Here is a 23,350-nt window from a genome sequence, read left to right on the forward strand (position 1 = left end):
AAAAAGTTTCCAAAAACAAATATTTCATATCATAATTCGTGGATCAGTATATCGAAATTCTTTGATAGGTGTTAAAAATAATCTTGGCAGCTATTACCAAATTAATAGAATAAGGGTTAATTTAGAGCCCATTTGTATTGACTTATAAGTTAAGTTATTTTCAGTTTTTTTTAGTGTTTGACTGATCAACTTAAAGTCATTTTGTGCTTAAAATAAATTCAAAAGAATAATTGTGTCTGTTTGGATTAGTTTATCTAAAATAGCCTATAAGCTAAAAAAAATAAGTTAGGTTATCCCATTTTTTTTCTTTAAATAAGCTAAGCCAAATAGACAATAAATCTTATTCTTAGATCTATATAAATTGTGATGGGAAGATTGAGTCTCATGTTCGATTTTTGGAAATGAAAATATCATATTGGAATCAATGCTTCTAGAAATGATCCGACAATGCGAGAATCACAAATTTAAATTTAATCAAATATCAAAATAAATATTTAATATCGAGTGAAAATAAAAAAAAGGAAAAAGTCATCATCAACTTGCCAAATTGACGCACTTTTGAAGAGAAGACAAAGAGTTGATGCTAAATTGTCCAGAACAAAACCAGACCTAACATGGCCCAAAAAACTATAGGGCAACTTGTAGTTACGTGTGGACAAACTTGTGCTGACTCCTTGACCTAACAGGCTCACGTTCTCCATTAATTAAATAATCTGTTTCTTTTGAATATTCCTCCATTATTTCTTTTAAGATCTCATATTCTTGGGGTTTAGACAATTTTCTTGCAATTGTTTTCTAAAAAGTATTTTTGGAAAGTTTTTCTGCCAAAAAAAAAAGTAATTATATTGATAGTTGGTTTTCTGAAGTCTTGTGCATGTTACTTAAAAAGTTCTCTAGAGAAATTGTCTCGAAAGAGCTTTTAAAAAAACAAAAGAAAATATTAGAAAACCAACCGAACACTTCAGAGAAAACTATGCATGGCCAAATTATTTTCTAACACTGATATATTAATGTGAGTGAGCAAACTCATTCGGTAAATTTTGAAATATTCTGAATCTTATTTGTTTTAAAATGAAACGTAATTTCTCAAGGATAAGTAAACATGATTTTTATATTGCCAAAAGTTCTAAACGAAAAAAAAGAAGGCACATTTGAAATTCAAATATGATTCTAAACCTTAGAAAATGCAGTCTGAATAGATATAAACTTGAGTGGAAAGTGCTAAAAGGTATTCAATTTTAGGTGCCTTTATTAAGGTAGGACAAGAATGCAGACCATAGAATATAATTGCTCATGAGTTTTGGCATATAAAATGTTTTGGCAATATAGAATTAAGGAGTACCTAATAATCCACTTATCAATTAATTAAGTGCGTGGAATGAATATTTGCTTGGAAATCGCAAAGAACCTTCTCATTAACTACTCTAATTAGTTGTCTAGTTAGCTTGGAATGTTACCAACTTACAAATGCCTTTTCCTTTTCTTTCGGAGGTGATGTATCGATTCATTTACTTCAAAATCTGATTTAATCATTTGGCCAACTTCCGAATTCTATTGCTCCGTCCATTTCATTAAAAAAAAAACAATTCATTTTACTTGTCTATTTTAACAAATCAAGAGAAATTTATCATTTTCTTTTAATACTACATTTATCATTAGGTGTGAAATAGTCAAATTTAGATTTCCGGAGGAAGTACGTGGACAAAGTGTTGTTAAGTCCTTGACCTAAGAAGCTCACGTTTTTTCCATTAGCAACTTTCTTTAGGTGTAAATATTCCTCTATTATGTACTCCTTACGTTTCAATTTATCACACGTAATTTGGCTTGCACCATATGTTAAAAAAAAGAAGGAAATCTATTGAAAATAAGTTCGAGCTTCAAAGCAGAGAACATATGTAGTTTTATTGATTTTCTTACAGACAAACGTCGAGGTAAATTAGAAAAAATACTTCTTATTCTGTTACATTTGGATACATCTATTCTGAACTCACAAAACATGACATGCTAAACGTATCAAAGAAACATGTAGCCTAAAATTTTACATGCACTCCAAGCAATGCCATAAACTGAGAAATAAACTCAGGATGACCTGGCCAAGCTGCTCCTGTCACAAGATGTCCGTCTGTGAAGCAACGGTCTATTGGTTCTGGTTCTAGCCATGTCGCCCCTCCTAGTACCACGTTAAGTTTCACAGCAGGGTATGCAGTACACTTCTTACCCTGTAGTTGTTTAACGAGAACACATATTAGAGTATGCATACGCCCGTGAACACCACATGTTCTCATTTTGTGTCATTTCTTAAGAATATGGCAGGTGATATTCCCATTTAACATGTTTTAATTATTGCATAAGATGGTTGAGATCAACTTTATCATAACATCATGCAAGCACCTAGCTTTTTAACTTCCATTCTAAATGATGTTAAGAGAGTTACCTTGAGAACACCAGCAGCAGATAGAATCTGTTGGCCATGGCATATTGATGCAACTGGTTTTTTGGACTCCATAAATTCCTTGACCAACTTAATAACATCATCATCCAGGGCAAGATATTCTGGAGCTCGGCCACCGGGAATTACAAGTCCATCATAGCTAGAAGCATCCACACCATCAAAATTGGCATTTAAGGTAAAATCATGACCTGGCTTCTCACTATAAGTCTGGTCACCTTCAAAGTCATGCACAGCCGTGGGGCATTTCTCACCGGCTTTCTTCTTGGGGCAAACAGCATCAACATGGCATTCAAGAGCTTGGAGGGACTGAAAAGGTACCATCACTTCATAGTCTTCCATGAAATCCTACACCGCACAAATTAGTCACTAAATAAGATGCATTAAATACAAGTTTAACAACCTGAGACCAAAAGAGAAAAGAACTCCAAATATGAAATCCGCACACATCCGTGATACTAGCCAGCCGATTCAAATGAAAGAATAAAGCCTCTACTTTGTGGAACATCTTTCAGGACATCCAATCCCCAGACCCCAGACCCCAGACCAATGGATTCAATTAGATAAAGTAACAGGAAGCATGAAAACATGGTTAGCGAAGTGGAAAAGAGTGACTCAAGGGAGAAGAAAATAGAAATCAAGCAAGAAGTACATCTAATCTGATTGTGTAGATAGTTTGGCAGAGGAGTATAGGTAAGACAAGGGAATTCATGAATCATGAGTTGAAAAATCACTAAATCCTGTTCAAGGTGAACGGTGAACCTCCCAAATTCTGTATGGAATTTGCATTTCAAATAAATAAATCAAGGAGTCAAGGGCCCAACCATCAGTGATTTGTGTAGATTCACATAGGTGGGGAAAGAGTGTGGAAGAGTCAACGCTTTCCTTTCTTTTTCTTTTCTATTTGGAGGAAGCATTTACTAAAATGTGCTAATGACAAAGCTCATGATCCAAAAATACAATCCTCCGAGAGAATGACAAGAACTGCCACCTATGACCATGCAGAAGATGGAGGATAGAATAGTCAGATATCATATTCAAGAGACAACTTTGATACCATGTTCCTTAAAAGAATGAGTTAGGTAATCCTATACGATAAGCAGTACAAATGGTTAAACGTTTATTTATATGGGTAAAAGGCGCTCTGCAATGGCTTGAAAAGAGAAATATACACTAGCATATGGCAGCAAAGACCTTATCCCAAAAAATGTGCTGTGAAAGTTACTACAAGCTCCCTGGGTGAACTTTTAAGTTGCAATACTGTTTTTGCTTTAACAACAAAGAGATCCACCACTTCCTAATATTGAGTGTGTAGCACTTTGAAAGAGCAAAGAGTTGGGAACAAGAGCCATTTGTCTTTACCTTTGCTAGCCCCTTCATCTCAATCATAGGTTAACGTGGACCAGAACAGGGACATAAAACAAAATATAATTCCTAGGAAATTCGATAAGTTGCTTCTGGTGGAACCACTACAACAAAGAGTACAAGCACAGCCTCTACCATTCTCCCTCCCTACATCACGAGTACACCTTAACTGACCAAAGCGAGAACATCTTCTTCTTCTTTTTGGGTAAGTAACCAAACCAAGAACATCTAATTCTTAGGGCTTAAGATTAAGTAAATGGTGGAGAAGTAATACACACAGTCTAACCAGGAAATGAAGGGAGCCATTGGCTGTATCATCCTACCTACCTTCACCCTTCATGCACACACACACATAGGCCATAGCAGTACCAATCAGGTCAGATTGTGCATACCTAATACTTCCCACCAACACATGTATGGGGTAGACGTGTAACTTTGTCCACCAAGGTTATGCATGTGGGAAGAAATTAGCTACCTTCTTGTCTCTACTGATATTTGAACCTAGTCTCACATGGTACATTCCAACTCATTGATCAGACCATTAGGTGCACCTACTTACCTTCATTCTCACAATCCTGAAATGTCTGATTACACCAGAAATGTGGTACATTCCACTTTTACAATACTCTGACAACTACATATATCGCTTACACAGCCATACATCATGAAAAGCTCTTATTGAATCTTTAGCATCTATGACAGTCCACATCTCATCTTCTTCAACAAATCCTCCTTGAGACATAGAAGCACACACTACCAGAACTAAGTAACAGCTTGATAATAATCAATTTATACTGTCAAACTTCAGATGACAGGTTAAACTGGAAGCTCTTTCTTATCTATGCAGGCGTGGCATTCCAAATAATATCAGGTGACTATCTGATGCCTCACCAGCATGTGGAGAGCAAAATATGACACAAACTAAGCGAAAAAACATAACGAGAGAATCTTTTTATGGCACATATTGGAAGTTCAATAGGGAGAAAGATTTCTGCAACCTATATATCAACAGAACCAGCTAAATTTAGGAGTGGGATGAAAGTTGTTTCAAAGGTCATGAGTCCTACCACAATCTGTACAACTAATTCATACACTAATTTACCAGTAAACTGCAGTTTGAAACTCAGCATTTCAAATTCTCTATGCTAAAAAAGAAAATGCTACATGATCATTAACTTACCCCACATAGAAATAGGATTCTTTTACCAGAACCAACTATGCTGCCACCAAGTGCCTTGACAAAGAGTCGGATGAATTCAGGATGTCCTTCATAAGTGGGCAAAGTGATGAGATTGCCGTCGACGGTACATGAGGCCATCGTTTCTGGTTCTTCCCAATGGGCACCAGCAGCAAGAAGCACCGGCTTCACAGCAGGAAAAGCTGTGCACTTTCGACCTCTGACCACATCTGCAGCTGCCAGGATCAATTGTCCATGACAAATAGAGGCAATTGGCTTTTTAGCATTGGCAAAACTTTTCACCAAGTCCAACACAGATTCATTTATGGCCAGATATTCTGGAGCACGTCCTCCTGGTATGAACAAGCCATCATACTTTGTAGCCTCGATTTCATCGAAGGTTGCATTAAGAGCAAAATTGTGTCCGCGGGACTCTGAATATGTCTGAAACAATTTTGAAACTAAATAAAACTTTGCTACAACAATAACATTAATACTATCACAAATTCAAATTCTATGATAAAACAACAGGAAAATACTAGTGCATTGCTTAAAGACATGTGCACAAGTGAGAATAAACATATAATTCGGTTAAGGAATTGTTGAAATTGTATAAACCTCCAATTGACCTGCCTATATCTAGCCAAATTGTTTAAGGATGACTCTCCTTGACTGAGAACTCATCCACTACATCTCTTTCCCTCAGCTGTAAATTATCCTGAGTTAAGTGGTCTGCATATAGAGATGCAGAATCCGGTTGCTTAAAGCTAAAAACTGAACTCGAAGATCCCAGTATCATAAGTTCTACGCCCATCAGCAATGATAGTTCCTTTGTTTCCTTGAATTCAAACTCATAATTCCATAAAACACAAACCTTTTGAAATTTTGATTAATGGACATCCACTCCTTGAACAGAAAACACCAAGTAAAGCTCAGAAAAACAAAAGAACACAGTTACACAGCAAGTTTCATTCCTTAACCACAATCCAGTACTAGTCAATGAGGGACACATAGAAGGGTAAGTATTCTAATCATTAAAAATCTAAAAGTCCACCCAAAGACTATTACAGAAATATACCATGGGTAAGAACTCTGCAGATTCAAAATCATACTCCAGTAACTCATAAAGCCTGAACCTTTTAACTTTTGGATAAATGGGTATCCAATCTTCAAACAGAAAACATAGAGTAAAGCTCCGCGCTATGAACGGAAACATTATGATCCAATGCAATCCAGCATGAGTCAATGAGGTATGTGTAGAATGGTAAATTATAATCATTTTTTCAACTTGATTCAACTCCACCTAAATCCCAAACAAGGTGAGATCCACTATATGAATCCTCAGTATCACGCTCTAATTACTTTTTAGACGACCGTTGATCTACTTCAAAGTTCAACCCTTCTCTTTATCAGAGCTTCCGTACAGGTTAAAGCTATTCATTCACCAAGAATCTACTCCAAACCACTAGTAAATAATCACATTTCATACCGCTTAGAAGAACTATGCAGATTCAAATTAACAGGTAAGATAGAAAAAAGAAAGGACCTGGTGACCAGAAAGCTGATGGACAGAAGTGCGGCAAACGTCACCGGATTTCTTTCCAGGACAAACTGAATCAACGGCTACTCCATAGGCTAGCAGAGCTTGAAATGGTACCATCACCTGAAAAATAACAAAATCAGCTACCCATTAATCATTCTTAACATATAAACAATGACTATAAATCAAGAATGTATAAAAAAAAAAAAAAACCTCATAATCCTCAACGTAATCTCCACATAGTAAGAGAACCCTTTTCTGATTCGCCATTTTTCAATCAGTTAGAGTTGACCTATCTATCTCTGTGTGTGTGGAAGAGGTTGAGGAATTGATCCGCATATAACAGCAGAAGAAGCTGACGAAATGTTGCTCTCGAAACAAGGAGGAGAAGTGTAGAAGGTTCTCCACAGAAATAATTATAGATTAATTTTTATAAAGAAAGGTTTTATTACAAACAAGGTGGACGTGCCGGAGTGGTTATCGGGCATGACTAGAAATCATGTGGGCTTTGCCCGCGCAGGTTCGAATCCTGCCGTCCACGCTTCTTTTTTATATTTTATCTCTATTCTTTTTCAATTCTTTATGTTCGTATACTATGTTAATTGTAGATTAATAATAATAATTTTTTTGTTCATTCAGTCAAATATATAAAAAGAGTAAATATTCGCCTCTGGAGAAAATGACATTTTCTTTTTGAATTCTTTATGTTCATATAGTTGTGCACTTTTTAAATATTCTGCCGTCCACGCTTCTTTTTTATATTTTATCTCTATTCTTTTTCAATTCTTTATGTTCGTATACTATGTTAATTGTAGATTAATAATAATAATTTTTTTGTTCATTCAGTCAAATATATAAAAAGAGTAAATATTCGCCTCTGGAGAAAATGACATTTTTTTTTTGAATTCTTTATGTTCATATAGTTGTGCACTTATTACTATGTTAATTGTAGATTAATAATAATAATTTTTTGTTCATTGGGTCAAATATATAAAAAGAGTAAACATTCACTGAGGAGAAAATGACAAATTAAATGGAGATAAGTAATATTTGGGTTTGAATTAATAATTAAAAATAAACTATAAGTAGTTAATTATATAAAATATGTGAACTCCATGAAATAAACATTAACCTCAATTGAAATAGGCTTGAGTATTTATATCATAACATATTTTAAGTATTTAACTTATCTATATATTAAACGTTTGAAAAGACGCGCAATTTATTTTTAAAAATTTTAAATTAAAAGTGTCTAATAAAATCATTTTATTTTATGTTTAAATGATCAATCAGAACAAGTCTCAATTTGAGTATTTAAATTAAATTTATTAACAAGTTTAAGCAGTTATCTATGTATCAAAATCTAAACAGTAGTCTCCCCTAGACTCTGGGGACTCCCCGAGCAAATTCCACGGATTAGAGGTATAGAAGTGTCAGGCAGGGAAAATGAAGGGGTGAAAAGCCAAAAATGATTTGCGTGTGAGAAGCTCTTCTGCTGCTACTGGGGGAGCTAAGGGTTTTGGCCAGAAGCTATGGAAGCAGCAAAACGCAAGCGAAACTCTGCAGAGTACGAAGACGACGAGTACGACACATTCAAACCACCACCACCGCCGCCTTCCTCAGTCACCACAAACGGCGGCATAGACCTTTCACTGCTCGAAGCCTTAGAAAAATCACAACAAAACCCTGTGGAAGTTCTCGATATTAAAACAGTGAAAAAACTCGTCCTTGCATTCGAACGCCGTCTTAAGGAAAACATTGCTGCACGTCTCAAGTACCCAGACCAACCCGAAAAGTTCGCAGATTCCGAAGTCGAGCTCCATGAAGAAATCGAAAAGCTCAAACTACTCGCCGGAGGCCCCGAATTTTACCCGGAACTCGTCAATCTAGGCACCATTGCCTCTATCACCAGCCTCCTCAATCACGAAAACACTGACATCGCTATTGACGTGGTCGGCTTATTACAAGACCTGACCGACGAGGATGTTCTCGAGGACAACGACGAGCCGGCGCAAGTTTTAGTTGATGCACTGGTTGAGAACAATGCGTTAGAATTACTCGTCCAGCTTCTAGGTAAAATGTCCGATTCGGATCCGGACGAGTCCGCTGCCATTTATAGTATACTCGCGACTGTTGAGAATTTCATCGAAGTGAAACCCTCGGTGGCGGAACTTGTATGTGAAAGGACGAAGTTAATGAAGTGGTTGCTAACAAGAATAAAAGTTAGAGAATTTGATGGAAACAAGCAGTATGCATCGGAGATTTTGGCTATTTTGTTGCAGAGTAGCACGGTGAATCAGAAGAGATTAGGGCAATTGAACGGCATGGACGCATTGTTACAAGCTGTAGCAATGTATAAATCGAAGGACCCTAAGACGCCAGATGAGGAGGAGATGGTTGAGAACTTGTTTGATGCGTTGTGCTGTTTGTTAATGCCTTTGGAGAATAAAGAGAAGTTTGTGAAATCTGAAGGAGTAGAATTGATGATCATTATAATGAATCAGAAGAAAATGTGCTATGGATCAGCTATAAGGGCGTTGGATTTTGCAATGACTAATTATCCTCCTGCATGTGAGAGGTTTGTGGATGTAATGGGGTTAAAGACTGCTTTTCCTGCTTTCATGGGTAAGGCAAGTCAAGTTCCCTTTTACTCATTTTTGTTACATTTGACATTGAAAAGAATGATGTAGAATATTCATGTAGTCACCTGCAATTGATTTTGATTTAGGGCCGAGACATAGTTGATTTGTTGATTAATGTGTTAATTTTCTAAGTTGAATGGATATAGAGGACTCATATAGTAGACAGCAGCTGGTTTATGATTGAGATATAGTTGATTGCGTTTCGATTGATGGCTAATTTACAAAATTTTCTGAGCATAACGGATATAAATGTTTCATTCAGTGGATCCCAACTAATTTGGAACTGAAATATAGTTGGTTGATTGACTAATTTGTTAATTTCTCAAAGATTGTTCTGAGAAACAACTCTTATGGTAGGATTAAATTTGTTGATGAATGGAGTAGGATGTTAATTTTTCTTTTTTACAGGTATGATGTTAAAATTGTTTGATGTTGAGATAAAGATATGTCGTTGTTTGTATTCTTCCCCTATCAAGTTGTTACTTAGCTAATAACTTGGCTATTTGTTGCATGACAACAACTTTAGTATCATTTTTATTGTAAAAATAGCAGTTTCTTCAATGAGATGTAGCAGTTAAAACATAACTACATCACTAGTTCTCCCCAAATGGAAGAGTTTCCATTGCTGATTTCAAATTTTCAATGAGCTCTTTAGGATGATTTGGTGTTTCTATACTTTCTTCTATTATTGACTCATATAACTTATATGCTTAAATGTTTTATTATCAGCTACCTCTGAGCAAAAAGAACAAGAAACGCTACAAAGAAGAACTGGAAGAGCGTCTTGTATCACTTGTTGCTTCCTTATTTGGTAAGGAGGCTAGTTAACCGAGAACAATCTATCTGAGAAGACACAAATATTTTGCTGTTCATGTACTGAATATGGAATTTATGTGCCTGGCATTTGTGGTAAAAGAGAGATATTCTTTCCTCCTTGATACCAATTTCCTTTCAAATTTCTTTCAACCCCCCTGCCATGGTCCAACATCATTTCTTTTTTTAGCACCTTAGGGAAGTCCACGGTATGTGGTAGGAACTTTTCTACATTACTGCCCAAAATTGCAGCAAATTCTTTAATGTTAGCATGGACATACTGGGAAAATGCTGTTCTTATTGGAATCCAGAGACAGCTCCAAACGCTGGCAAATGATTCTCAAATGCAGCATTTGTGTCTTGTCAGCTTCACATGACACCAAGGAGTCATCAGTATATATAATTTGTGGTTTACCTCCACTCGATTCCCACTTACGCCAACAACACAATAACCTTTGCTCAAAACTTCATGCTCTCTCAAGCTTAGATTTTACTGATTACTGTGTGTTTCCAAGCATTTTTCATCCTTAAGATCCTTCTAAACTTTTCAGAACTTGAGAGTGGGTTTGATATCATATTATTTACATTAATGTCAATGCTTTTAACATTATATAGTTCACTAGGTAATTTTAGCATTTTTGAACTCAAGTTTCTTGAGGTGCCCTGATAATACCACTTTTAACGGCACAAAACCCTCTTTGATGGGCATGGAATTTGCAAGACCAAATCTTCTTCACTTTATGGTTGTCTTGTATGCTTCTTATTTTGGTGACAACACTTCATTTCTGTCAAAGGAACAAATGTGGACTTTGCCTAGAAATGAAAAATCCACATCCTCAACGAGGGAAAAAAAAGAAATAGAAAAGAATGGGATTGGGAGGGGAATGAAACATTAGTTTAGTTGATGCATCCCTAAGTTGTATGGAACACAGTACTATCATCTCATGTTTCTCTTTCATAAGAATTAGCATCTGTGGTGGTTCTTTGGGGGGGGGGGGGGTTACCCTTATATTTGCATGTGACTGCATTTTATTAATAATGGGATAATCTCCCGTATACCTTGGATGTGACTCCCTAAATTTCAGTTTGCTGTTACAGGAGGAATCTTAAGAGGTTCTAGAAGGGATAGATTGTTAAGTAAGTTCGTGGAGAATGAGTGCGAAAAAATTGACAGGCTTATGGAGCTCTACATGAGGTGATTGTTCATGTGACATCTATCCAAGTACCCTGCTCCATTTCCTTCTGCGATTCAAAAAAAAGAATGGTTCTCTTGAGGCTGATAGTTCTATTTTGTTACTTTGTGCTGGTTTTAATTTTTTATCCTTGGGACTATTGCAGATATTCCAATAGAATAAAACTTGAGACTGAACGGTTTGACCTACTTGAACTTGATGATTTGGAGGTCTGTTTACTTCTTAGACTTCGCTCATCATAATGTCTTTCACTTAAACTTTTTATTTTATATTTCCATTATGTTTAACATGATTGTAGATGGATGAAGACGAGAAGTACAATAGGAAGTTAGAAGCTGGTCTTTACACTCTTCAGGTCAAAGCTCTGTTGCATTTTTTTATTTTTTTACTTATCATCTCTTCTACGGGCATATTACCACTTCAGATCTCTGGCATTCTTATAGTCGTCTCTTTTTCTCCCTGATCCTGCAGTTGATAGCTGTTATTCTGGGTCATCTTTGGAGCTCTGAGTAAGTTCTGGACCCTGACATACTTTTCTCTTCAGGTTGGATAGATCTGAGTTCCTCCCGCTTAATTGTTTTTTTTAAAATGCAGACATCCTCGAATCAGAGCAAGGATTGAGCTTTTGCTGAAGCAACAAAAGATGACTAAGCAAGATGTAAAAGATATACTCCAGGTGTCTGCTCATGACTTCCTTTTTCTCCAGCGCCATTCCCTCTTTTTAATTTTCTTGTGTTTGTTTGCTTTCAAGTTAATAATATTATACAGCAAATTTTCCTGGTCTTGTAGCAAATCAGTGCATAATCCAGTTTTTGCAACATGTTATTCTCATTGATTTTTTTATCTTTCACTTTTTTAGTTCGACAAGTGCAAATTGTTTCTTGTCATGCTTGTATTATTGGAATATAACTTTGGTGTTGTGTTGTGGTAATTTCTAAAGATAGATCTTGAAGGAATAACTCCTTGAGGACCTCCCTTGTCCATCTTCAGGAATAGCCTGTGTTGATCTCTTTAATGAAATTCATACTAGTTTTATGTGGAGCTGTTTTCTTTCCTATAACGCAGTTCATTTTTTCATCATCAGGCCTAGTCTTTCCTTTATTCTGAAGAAAACTTAGATAAAAGTCTGTTATGTTGTTGAAGTTATACTTGTGCTGCAGGAATATCATGACAACATAGGGGATCTGGAAGGGCCAGAAGAGAAGGAGAGGGGACAATCAAAGATTCATAGGTTCATATCGTCCTTTTGATCATAATACAGTTTTAGAAAAAACACAGGTTATATCCTTAGAATCCTGTGTAAACTCTGGCTATTTGAAATGTGTATTAAGATTTGTCCACGGTTGGTCATGTCACTGTATTCGTTGATGTAATGTGTAAGAGCTCAGAGCTACCACCTGTTATCGAGGGTTGACATTTTTGACTGAAAATCTGTTGGTACTAAATGCAATTCAGTGTAATTTGCAATACTTTAATTTAGTAGTTTTACAGTGTAAGTCTAGTGCTTTGTGGAGCATGTCTACATGCTATGTGAAAGAACTGTAACTGTCGATGGTTATGCTATTCTCTTTTGGAAATGCCTACAGTTTTGGTTAACTTTTTGTTCATGGTGAGTGAGCTTTGCTTAGTGGTGAATGACTATTTCAAAATGCTCATTTCCATCATGAGCTGATTGTTGCTAATTTTACTAACTCAAACTTCATTTAAAAGAGCAGACGTGAATGAAGCTTAAGAACTATGGGTTGATGATTGCAATTGAAATGCAATGTCAAACCAGATTTGGGTTCTGATTTCTTGGTGAAGAACATTCTCCTTCATACCCGTTTGATTTTTACATAGAGACTGATATATATTACAATACTCTGGTACTACATGGTAGATATGCAACTCTTTGAAAATATTCAATTCAAAGGGATAAATTTGGCCCAAAAAAATAATCTAAATTATACCAAACAAAGATCAAATACAAATTTGATTCAACTAAATATAGAGCTTAAAACTAGTTAAAGTTCATTTTGTAACAATGGTTTTCATCATGTCCGCCTCGGCCATATGTATATATATGCAAGAAAAAGCTTCAAAATGTCATGTATACCCAGACTCTAAAAACTAAAATGTTCAATCTGTCTTAAAATGATACACTAGAATGAACGTTAACAGACTAAAGACTGGTTAATAAGAACATATTTGAACCAATTAAGTAAGAATGCATTCTTATTTCATCAGCTTTTCAGATTTCTCATCAGTTGTGAATGTATAAATGTCTCCAAAGAGATTATAATGTACCCATGGCCTAAATATTTGGGTTTAAATCTCATGTGCTTTGTTTCTTCTACACAACTTTGCTTCAAGAGTATGTTCAAGTATATGACAACACAAACTACCAGAAGCTCGACCTATTTTGGCTAAAAGGGGAAATATAAATGAGTACAAATTGTGAGATCTTTAACAAATGACAACTGCAAACCAAAAGCTCTGTTAACTCCATTAATAGGATGACTGCAAACTGAAAGTATACTACAGAATATTCTATCCCCTCAAAAAGATTTCCCCGTTCTAAAATTGCATGAAACTAATCCAGTCTATGCACATGAAAAGAACTTTTCCCCATTCTATAACTGCATCTGCATGTAACTAAGTGCTTGTTTGGATTGACTTATTTTAGGTGCTTTTAAGCCAAAGCAACTTTTAAGCAATTTTGAAGTGTTTGGGTAAAGTTAAAAAGTGCTTATGAGCACTTATTTTTAAGCCAAAATAACAAAAATAAGACAAAAGTCATAAGTTAGAAATTCTAATTTATGGCTTTTGGCTTATAAGTCATAAGCCAAAAGCCAACCCAAACAGGCTCTAATCCTATCTATGCACATTAAGAAAACAAAGTCTCGAAAAGTTGTAGCATTTCCACATCTCTACAAGAAAATGTCATTCCAATCTTGTATGTAGTATCATGTATGCACAGTTCAAGAACTCCAAGCCATCAGATGCTCAAACCCCAAGATTGTTCTGCATCGAAAGGTCATTAAGCAGCTAATTCAGCTTTTAGGCAATCAAACAATCAGTTTGGAATTCTGGATTCAATATGCTTAGAGCGTCATATGCTCTGTCTTTAGTGATCAAACGCCAGGATCGAGTTTGCGATGTTTAGATAAATTTCCTCAACAACTGCATTCTTAAGCTATTCTTATGTTACAATTAGCAGTTTAGAGTGTTCCAGAATCAAAAGATTTGATATATTCAATCATAAACAAACTGTATGTACATTAACATAGATTTGGGTTCTCATAAACACATGCGAATACATGCACTCTTCAAGATAAACCTACCTGATGTGAACTTTCAGCAGATGGCTATGACTCATCCTTCAAATGAAAAGCATCAAGCTGCCTGCACAAGATAAACATAGGATCTAGGTTTGGTATCTCTGTCAGTGACCGAATATCGCAAACCCGTATGACATCTACATAGCTTGAGGTCTCCATAATAGTCTCAAGAGTCAGAACAATATGAAGTAGCCCATCGACAGGGCAGAGATCAATGAGTTGATTAGACACCCCACTTGGCACAGTAATATGTTCAGTGCGAGACCATAGCCAATCACTAGAAAGCTTCATCAATACGGAAATTACTTTCTTACGAATTTCTATGCTTTTAATTTTCTCCATTGCTTTCCAAAATTTATCATCAACACGTATCTGTAATGAAACAGATGAGCTTCAATTAACACAACTGGGAGAAAGAACAACCGACAGAGATCAAACAACTCCCTGTCTCTGTTTCCTAGACCCATTTCCTCAACCAAAAAAAATAAAAAATCTCGACTCCAAGAATTCAAAACTTACATAAACACAACCTTGGATCAATTTAATTTTTATGAAAGTTCTTGAAGAATCTGCGTTGCTTTCCCACAACATTTTAACCATAAATTAAACACACCGACAACCAACCTACCCGTGCCTAATCTCTAGTCCCTATGGAATGACACATTTTGTTAAAAGAATTTACAAAAAAGTAAAAGGCCTACTACCTCCACCACAATTTATATTGCATTGTTTAACAGTTCCCATTATCCCAGTGATAATTTACATCCAAAAATGTTGGACGCTATTCCAGTGATAACTTATTTTATACAGTTTCCACAAAGTTCTAAGAATGTAAATCTATTTTACTAATCACGTCTAAAATTGATTCAGTTTTTCCTCTAATAAACTAACTTCCATTGAGATGCTTCTCCATTAAATTTTCAAGCATTACTTAACATTTCTTCTACTCTTATTTATGAATTTATGAACAGGAGTCAATAACATCTTAAATTTTGTCACATGGGAGAGTCCAGCCTAATAGTTGCAACTTCACTCTCCATTACTCGGGTTTAGGGTTCTCCTCCCATTCAAGGCTTCCTTCTGCTTTTCCTGCCCCACTATTCAGTCTTCACGGGCCTACCCATGCTGGAAAATCATATTTAAAAGAAAAAAACTTCATGCCCCATCGAATGATGGGACATCAAATGGGACTTAGATATACTCATGCCCTGTGCGAAATTCCTTATAAAGTGAGATCAGGAAAGTGGCACTGATAGGAAAACTTGCTTTAACATATCCAAAGACACGAGTAAAAATACACTTTTTAATGAATATAAAATAAGTAGAAAGGCCTTGCCAGTAGATTTAGGAGAATTTGCTTTAGAAACTCAAAGAGCATACCTTCCACCTTGTTCCTTGAAAAAGTACTGAATAAAGGTGTATTTTAATGTCAAGGAGGTCAATATCTACCAAAGCAGCTGTCATAGCTTTCACCAAGTCCTTGTCATTCTGAGCATCATGGAAGCAGCCCCTAACCCTGGCATCATGTACAAGTATCTTCCAAACGGAACCACTGCTTTTTAATGTTGCTTCATTGCCAAATATCCAGAGACAGTGCCTGCAAGAAGCAAGCTTTCTTACAGAACCACAGACAATCCCCTAGAGAATCGACAGTATCATGAAAAAACAGCAATACCTTGCTCTAGTTAGTGCTACATTAACCCTTTGACTGTTCAAAAGGAAACCAATTGATCTGTTAGCATTGGAGCGTACCGCTGAGAATATTATTACATCCTTCTCACCTCCTTGAAAACCATCGATAGATCGGACATCCACAGAGAAGTCACTCTCATCATCAGTACTATACTTAGTTCCGAGGTTCTCTTTGATTGCAGCAATTTGAGCATTGTAGGGTGATATAATACCAATACTGATCTTTTCTCCCGAGGAAATGAATCCTGTAACAGGAAATAAAATCAGAAAATCCGTTATTTAGCAAAAATGTGCATCTTCACTTGATAATGCCATTAAATCAATCTTAGCGTACCTTTGAAGAGGTTGGCAACTACCTCACAAACCACCGCTACCTCTACCATGTTCCGGATGCTGTGCCCATCAATGAGTTCCTCATTTCCACATGCTACATTGATAAAAGAATAAGCACCATATATTTCACCTTGGAGGAAATGCTTCAGATATCCTATACTTCTGACATTTGGGGCATCTATAATCTGTTTCTGGTAGAATTCCCTGTTTGGAAATGAGCTTATTGACGGGTGCATCCTATACTGAAGATTAAGAAGGTATTTCTTGAATCGCAGCAGTGCCAGCCTCTCAAACAAGCTCCGCCCAAACTTGGCCTCCTCGCAAACCTAATTAGAAAAGGACAACTTACTTTCTAACTGTGCAGAATTTTAAAATTAGGTATCATTTAAAGTAGCACATGACAACCTTGCTTTTAACCATGGCAGGCAGTTGCCACTCGTCCCCTATGAGTATGGCATGACGGAGACCAGGAATCTGTAAGGGAATAGCTGACTCGCATTCTTTAAGCTGAGCAGCTTCATCAATAACCAGCAATTCAGCCTCTGTCTCATGCAATTTGAAGGAGCTTGAAGCAGTGCAGAAAAGCAGGCATGCATTTTTCAAAATTTGATTTTTAATTGAAAACTTGTCTTCAGGTTCAAAAAAACTGTTAGGAAGGGATTTGAGTATCTTCAGGCACTCTTGCTTGACCAATTCTACATCAGAAGAGCTGCCAGTCATTCGTCTCTCTACTTCTTTGTTTCTAACAAAGACTTCTTTTAAACTTCTACCATTAAAGGTAACACTTTGCAATAAACTACTAAGTGAATGAAGTAAGTTTACAGCTTTGATCATGTCTCTTGCCACCACCACAGACAGGAGTGAAGTTGGCACATGCATGACAAAGTTAACAACATAGAAAGTAAAAGCCTCCAGTTCGCAATTTAATCTGCTTGTCACAAAGTCCTCAAAAGTTAACCTTGCTTTAGTTTGATGAGGATCATTACTCCTCTTTCTCGAAACAGACCTTGAATGTTTCTTGTTCCGACAAAACCCTCTGCCAAGTTGACTTTCATCATTCAATTTTATTGTTTTGGCAATTACTTGCCCAAGTCTCTTGTTCCACTCGTCTTTGACGCCTTGAGCATACAACCTCTGCGTTTTGTCCCCCTTGTTTTTCAGGCTTTCTTTGCGAAGAACTGCATTTCCTGAATCACTATCATAATTAGCATTATTATCGTATTTCTGATAAAGTTCTGCATCAGCATCTTCCTCTTGACCATTTATGGAATAGAGCTGGTACAACAGTTCAGTGTCTTCAAGTAATGCTATCATATACTGCAACGAGTATTTCCAGCCAGATGCAGGAGTAAAGCACCTTGCTAGAACTTCAGCACGATAATCTAGAAAAATATGAAGTAGCTCATCTTGGCTGTCAATATTCATTCGTTTTCTGTTTCCAAACAAAACTATATCTCCTACACCATAAGTCAAAAATTCACATGATTCCAGCACAAGCTTCAAGGCTCGTCTAGATACTTCTAAGACTGCGATATTAGTTGGAGCACAAGTTACTGTTCTACAATTGAAACTCTGAAGTAAAAACAACAATGCACTAACTGTCTTTGTTTTCCCCGTTCCAGGAGGACCCCAGATTAGCTTAGTCATGTTCTCATGATGGCAATACTTTGTCGCGAGACAATTCAGAACTGCTTCTTGTTGGGAATCATTAAGATTGATTAACCAATTAGATGCAAGGATCTTTGATCTGCAAACTCTGTACACCTCCCCTTGCAAACAGACATTACACTTTTCTTTACCCTACAAAAGCAATAGAAGAAGTCAAATATTTCATGTTATGATATACAGGTAACAACTTGATGAATTTGGTGATAGAAGGTGATCTAGTAGTGACGTGAAAATTCATAAGGAAATGTGAAGATGTATCATTCTGGTAAGACTGTTTGAGCAGAATAACAAATGAGAAAAGTATGAAGCTTACAGTTACATAAAAATCAGGTTCCAGTATTTTCTGAATAACTTTGGAGTTATGCCTTTCCAGCCCCAAGCTCAAAGAATTCCAAATGCGTGTATTTGTCATCGTATTTATAAGAGAGACTAAGAACAAAGAGTCCATATAACTTTCCCTAATGTCCTGTTCCACCAAGAAGGATTTCGATGAGAAGACCTGAATCTTGATATAATCTTTCTCATTTGTCACTCGTTGAACAAGAGCAATTGTGTAGGACATTGTGGGTCTGTTTAGATCATCGACACATGTTGGTCTTACATCTGTAATGGCAAAGAGATCTCCCGTCTCAGGTTCAAATGCTCTGTCATCACCATTAATCTCTTTCCTTTCCATCTCAATAATGTATAAGCATTTATCAGATGGCTTTTTACTCTCCACTTCCTCAATAGACAATATTTTGTGTATAGATGCACTTGCCACTTTATCAAAGCTAGAAGACAAATCAGCATGTGTTTCCTCTATAAGAGGAAAGACGAATGACTTCATGTACAAAGCGATGGACTGAAATGTCGAAGGGATGTTCTTCACCTACACAATTACTCAAGATCATACTACTAGAGTATACTTAAGATAGAGATCCAAAACAAATATGCCCAAACATCATGGAAGCTAATGGACTTTTCGCTTTTGCCTTGTCATAAGTATTAGGAAATCTTCATTGTCTACCTTTGATGTGCAAAATTAATAACATCAGTTATATTGGCAATGCTACCTCAACCATGTATTGATAGAAAGTTTTTAACTTCATCAAATGCAACCCCCACATTTATGACTAACAATTACTATAAGTACAAAAATATTGATGATCCACATTTCATATGCCTATTCCCACAGCTTCCCTATGCATCAACCTCAATCATAAAAAAATGCACACACAACCCAACTTGTGAGAAAATAAAAGGACACACTGGATCCAGTCTTACAAACAACCAAATTACAACAAGTATCATGTTGCATTTACGAAATATATATACATACAAGATACATAAATACATTCACTGCCACAAAGCATAGTGGATGCAATGGTAATCCACACCTACTTAAAATCTGGATTCTAAGTAAAGATTAAATCCCAGGTAACAAATGCCACCAAATGAAACAGGCAAGGGATAGACCATATAATTAATAACTACAAAAACCAAACACCGACAAAATTACACAAAGGAAAAAACAGCAGTAAAACAAACCTTGTCCTTGTAAAGGTCTTTATTAAGGGCATCCTTAAAAGACCAAGAAAAGATGACGTCTATAAGTCCCTTTTCAAGAAGAATGGCTTCACCATCGTCATCAGTTTCCATTTCTGTCATATTCTGCAAAACCCCATTGCATGATCACAGCATATAAATCAAACAAGAAACATTCTAAGCATATCAAACCATTTTTATTTCACATTCTGCATAACCCCATTTCAATTTTTTTCTTTTTCTTGCAAGACCCAATTTCAAATTTTTTTCTTATTTTTCTTACAAAACCCAATTCAGTTTTTTCTTTCTTTTTCTTGCAAAACGCAATTTCAGTTGTTGTTTTTTCTTTTTCTTGTAAGACCCCATTGTATGATCATAATATATGAAACAAAGTAGCAGTGTTGTAAAATAGACAAATAGAGATGAAGTAGTTAACTGTGAAGCACGATCGATAACTGCTGCGTCCAAATAGGGGTTTAGCAGTGATTCTTGTTTTCTTGGAAGAAAGCAAAGCGCTTTGACAGCAAAGAGGCCAAGACACAAATCATATAAAGATTCTTTTTGAGAAAAACGTCATAAATGGTGCTCACCTATTCGGAGTATGTCTAAAATATGCCCCTTAATTATATATTTATTGAATTTAGTCTTTTAATTATTCAAAACATTATTAAATTTAAATTCTTAATTATATAATTATTATTTTTAATCTCTTAATTATATAGTTATCTATTTTAGTTCTTTAAGTATTCACAAATTTATCAAATTTGATTACTGTCTATTTTTTATACAAATAATTTAGGTTTTATCTCTCCCCCGTTATTTTTTCTTCAAATTACTCTCGTGAAAAAAAACTCTAACCTCAACGATTCAAAATAAAATTAATAAGAAAAGAAGATATAAATATTGATTTTATGTAATGGAGGATAAAATGAAGCATATTATTATTGCTAGTGCTTAAAGATTATATTTTCTTCTTTAGCGTTTAATAGTAATTAGCGTGAATTTTTTTAAAATTTTTTTCATACAAAAGAAAAATAAGAGATTTTATTACTCAAATTTCTCAACATAAAATAAAAAAACAGAATAATAAAATCGATCTGTTTTAAAATATATAAAAAAAATCAAAAGAAATTGAGCTACAATTTTATAAATTTCAACTTCTAAAATATTAAACAGATTCCCTTCAATAAAGTCATTGGAGTATAAAATTTGGAATCAAAACATGTGAGTACAAAACTTTTAATTCTATTCACATTGTAAGAAGTTTGTTTCTATGAACATAGTGCCTTTTTTTAGTTTTTCATATATGATTTATGAACATAGTGTTTCCTTTTTTGTATTTTATGACTCTGTATGTTTAGAATTATGAACAATTGCGATTTAAAAAGTGACTAATTATAATATATAACACATAGCATTTAAAATGATTGTAATACTCAAGAATACAAAAAATATTTAATTTGTTGTTATGCGAAGCATTGACTATTTTACTGGTTTAAGTTAAATAAAACAATATTAAATATTTTGAATGAAGAATATTGTCACTAGAGTTATATGTACAATTCGATTGCTAATTTAAAATGTAGTTACTTTAGACTAAGTTCTTTCTTTGAGTTTTAAGAAATCTATGTAGTATGTATTAAATATTAATTTATAATCTTATAACTTAGGATTAAAATTTCAAACCATAATCAATCTATGAAAATTGCACAAATTAATTAATTTGAGTTATATATCATGATAATAAATTTCACATTATCAATGAAATAGACTCTTCTTATTTAAAAATAAATATTTACTAGAATAAAAATTTACAAAAAATAATATATTTTGTTTCGACTAGTTTTTCTTTTTTTCTGCTTGTATTAATTAGTTCGAAAACTAAAATAAATAAATAAATACTAGTATAAAACAAATTTAAAAATAAATAATATATTTTGTATTAGCGAGGTTTTTTCGGCGTATATTAACTAGTATCATAAGTATTTTTTTTTCCAAATGAATATTCTTATATCGCAACTCTGTTTCTTTTTTCCATGAGATTTACTTCCTTATAGGACTCTTCTTTTGTATGTTTGTTATCTTATAAGTAGTGTAGTCCTAGTTTGAACTTTACCCAGTTTCCACCAGGTATATGTTGCTATAGGCAGTGGGACCTGCTATGTTGAGGTGGATGACAATGGTAAGTATTAGTTTCTCTGACATTGATCTAATGCATTTTGATGTGCAGAAAGTTCTGCTCAGTTTATTAATTTACTTCATCATCTGAAGTTGTACTTTCTTTTGAAGGATCTAGTGTTTCACGAGATAGACCGGTGCTGATGAGAGAAATATATGGTAATCTTTTTTCAAAGTGTTGAACTGAAGTTGAGCTGGAACATACACATTGGCACATTGGACAGACTTTCGTAAACACCCTCACTGGTTAGTTTCTTTTACATGGTCTAGACTTTTTGATTTTTATTGTTTCATAAAAGTTGAAAATTGTGCCATGTAAGAGGATGGGGAATTATATTTTTATTTCTGATTTTGTTAATGTTTTGAGGATCAATAGAAGTGGGCTGCTGAGAATATTGCAAGTCGTGCTGTTATGCAATTTTAATCGCTTAGACTAGTTGCACAAAAGGCAGTGATTGGTGAGGCTCTTCAATGAATTTTATGTTCCTTTGTTTGCTACTTCTAATGACGAGGGCATATGCTTTATATGAAAATTGATACACCTTTTCTCCTCTTATTATGATGCGCCATTCTAGTATCATAAGTATTTTTTTTTTCCAAATGAATATTCTTATATCGCAACTCTGTTTCTTTTTTCCATGAGATTTACTTCCTTATAGGACTCTTCGTTTGTATGTTTGTTATCTTATAAGTAGTGTAGTCCTAGTTGAACTTTACCCAGTTTCCACCAGGTATATGTTGCTATAGGCAGTGGGACCTGCTATGTTGAGGTGGATGACAATGGTAAGTATTAGTTTCTCTGACATTGATCTAATGCATTTTGATGTGCAGAAAGTTCTGCTCAGTTTATTATTTTACTTCATCATCTGAAGTTGTACTTTCTTTTGAAGGATCTGGTGTTTCACGAGATGGACCGGTGCTGATGGGAGAAATATATGGTAATCTTTTTTCGAAGTGTTGTACTGAAGTTGAGATGGAACATACACATTGGCGCATAGGACTTTTATCCCAGTTCGTGGAGATAGTGTATGCGCCTGTTTCTTTCATCTTCTGTTCTGTTTCCTTTTTGTCTGGCCATTCTAACTATGGTATCGTATGCTTCCTTTACACCAGCGACATTAAAATACAGCCATTTAGATGATATGCATGCTTTTCCAGCAAGCTTTGGCTTCTTGGCTTCAAAGGAGAGGCTCTAAACTATATTTCTGACTTTTCCTTGTTGGAAATTGTTACTAAACTCACTGGAGGCCAAATGAATTCGTAAGGTTTTGAAGGTAAAGTTCTTTTGAGATTCAGTTGGTAGTATCCATTAGGATAGGTGTAAAACTACTAACTTGGTCTTTGCTCTTGCCATTGTTTACGGGACAGCAATTGTTTGTACCTTGGGATTGATGATTGTAGACAAGATGTTGGTACAACAGGTAATTATGTGTAAGCCTACCTAACACATGAG

At 35.2% G+C, this 23,350-nt stretch overlaps 3 protein-coding genes, 1 long non-coding RNA gene and 1 other non-coding gene across 7 annotated transcripts; 3 read left to right on the plus strand and 2 right to left on the minus strand.

The window, feature by feature from the left end:
• Nucleotides 1-1,836: 1,836 nt before the first annotated feature.
• On the minus strand, nucleotides 1,837-6,911 carry LOC129873154 (protein DJ-1 homolog D). Its single transcript, XM_055948188.1, has 5 exons — nucleotides 6,745-6,911; nucleotides 6,538-6,654; nucleotides 4,995-5,435; nucleotides 2,435-2,797; nucleotides 1,837-2,219 (listed from the first exon to the last, which is right to left on the minus strand). The coding sequence occupies exons 1-5, from the start codon at nucleotides 6,799-6,801 to the stop codon at nucleotides 2,031-2,033; spliced, it is 1,167 nt and encodes a 388-aa protein (XP_055804163.1). The 5' UTR covers nucleotides 6,802-6,911; the 3' UTR covers nucleotides 1,837-2,030.
• Nucleotides 6,912-6,990: 79 nt separating this feature from the next.
• TRNAS-AGA (transfer RNA serine (anticodon AGA)) lies at nucleotides 6,991-7,072 on the plus strand. The gene has a single exon. It is a non-coding gene; the product is annotated as a tRNA-Ser (tRNA).
• Nucleotides 7,073-7,952: 880 nt separating this feature from the next.
• On the plus strand, nucleotides 7,953-12,654 carry LOC129873635 (uncharacterized). The gene is made up of 8 exons (XM_055948765.1): nucleotides 7,953-9,161; nucleotides 9,903-9,984; nucleotides 11,085-11,181; nucleotides 11,325-11,388; nucleotides 11,478-11,534; nucleotides 11,651-11,688; nucleotides 11,774-11,855; nucleotides 12,340-12,654. Exons 1-8 carry the CDS (start codon nucleotides 8,064-8,066, stop codon nucleotides 12,427-12,429), a joined length of 1,608 nt encoding a protein of 535 aa, XP_055804740.1. The 5' UTR covers nucleotides 7,953-8,063; the 3' UTR covers nucleotides 12,430-12,654.
• An 843-nt stretch (nucleotides 12,655-13,497) lies between these two features.
• LOC129873500 (uncharacterized) lies at nucleotides 13,498-20,292 on the minus strand. 3 transcript variants are annotated; one of them, XM_055948608.1, is made up of 9 exons: nucleotides 20,156-20,292; nucleotides 19,723-19,845; nucleotides 18,506-19,063; nucleotides 16,930-18,324; nucleotides 16,526-16,850; nucleotides 16,175-16,436; nucleotides 15,880-16,096; nucleotides 14,503-14,871; nucleotides 13,498-14,182 (listed from the first exon to the last, which is right to left on the minus strand). In XM_055948608.1, the coding sequence occupies exons 2-8, from the start codon at nucleotides 19,840-19,842 to the stop codon at nucleotides 14,527-14,529; spliced, it is 3,222 nt and encodes a 1,073-aa protein (XP_055804583.1). In that variant the 5' UTR covers nucleotides 19,843-19,845; nucleotides 20,156-20,292; the 3' UTR covers nucleotides 13,498-14,182; nucleotides 14,503-14,526. The 3 variants fall into 3 exon arrangements, with proteins under 3 accessions (XP_055804583.1, XP_055804584.1, XP_055804582.1); XM_055948609.1 differs by lacking the exon at nucleotides 13,498-14,182 and adding an exon at nucleotides 14,197-14,341; XM_055948607.1 differs by lacking the exon at nucleotides 13,498-14,182 and having other exon boundaries at nucleotides 14,413-14,871.
• A 1,470-nt stretch (nucleotides 20,293-21,762) lies between these two features.
• Nucleotides 21,763-23,312, plus strand: LOC129875054 (uncharacterized). The gene is made up of 6 exons (XR_008763061.1): nucleotides 21,763-21,901; nucleotides 22,009-22,355; nucleotides 22,619-22,680; nucleotides 22,788-22,923; nucleotides 23,011-23,171; nucleotides 23,299-23,312. It is a non-coding gene; the product is annotated as an uncharacterized LOC129875054 (long non-coding RNA).
• Nucleotides 23,313-23,350: the final 38 nt, after the last annotated feature.

This window comes from Solanum dulcamara, chromosome 11, assembly GCF_947179165.1.
Source record: "Solanum dulcamara chromosome 11, daSolDulc1.2, whole genome shotgun sequence".
Classification (NCBI taxonomy): domain Eukaryota; kingdom Viridiplantae; phylum Streptophyta; class Magnoliopsida; order Solanales; family Solanaceae; genus Solanum; species Solanum dulcamara.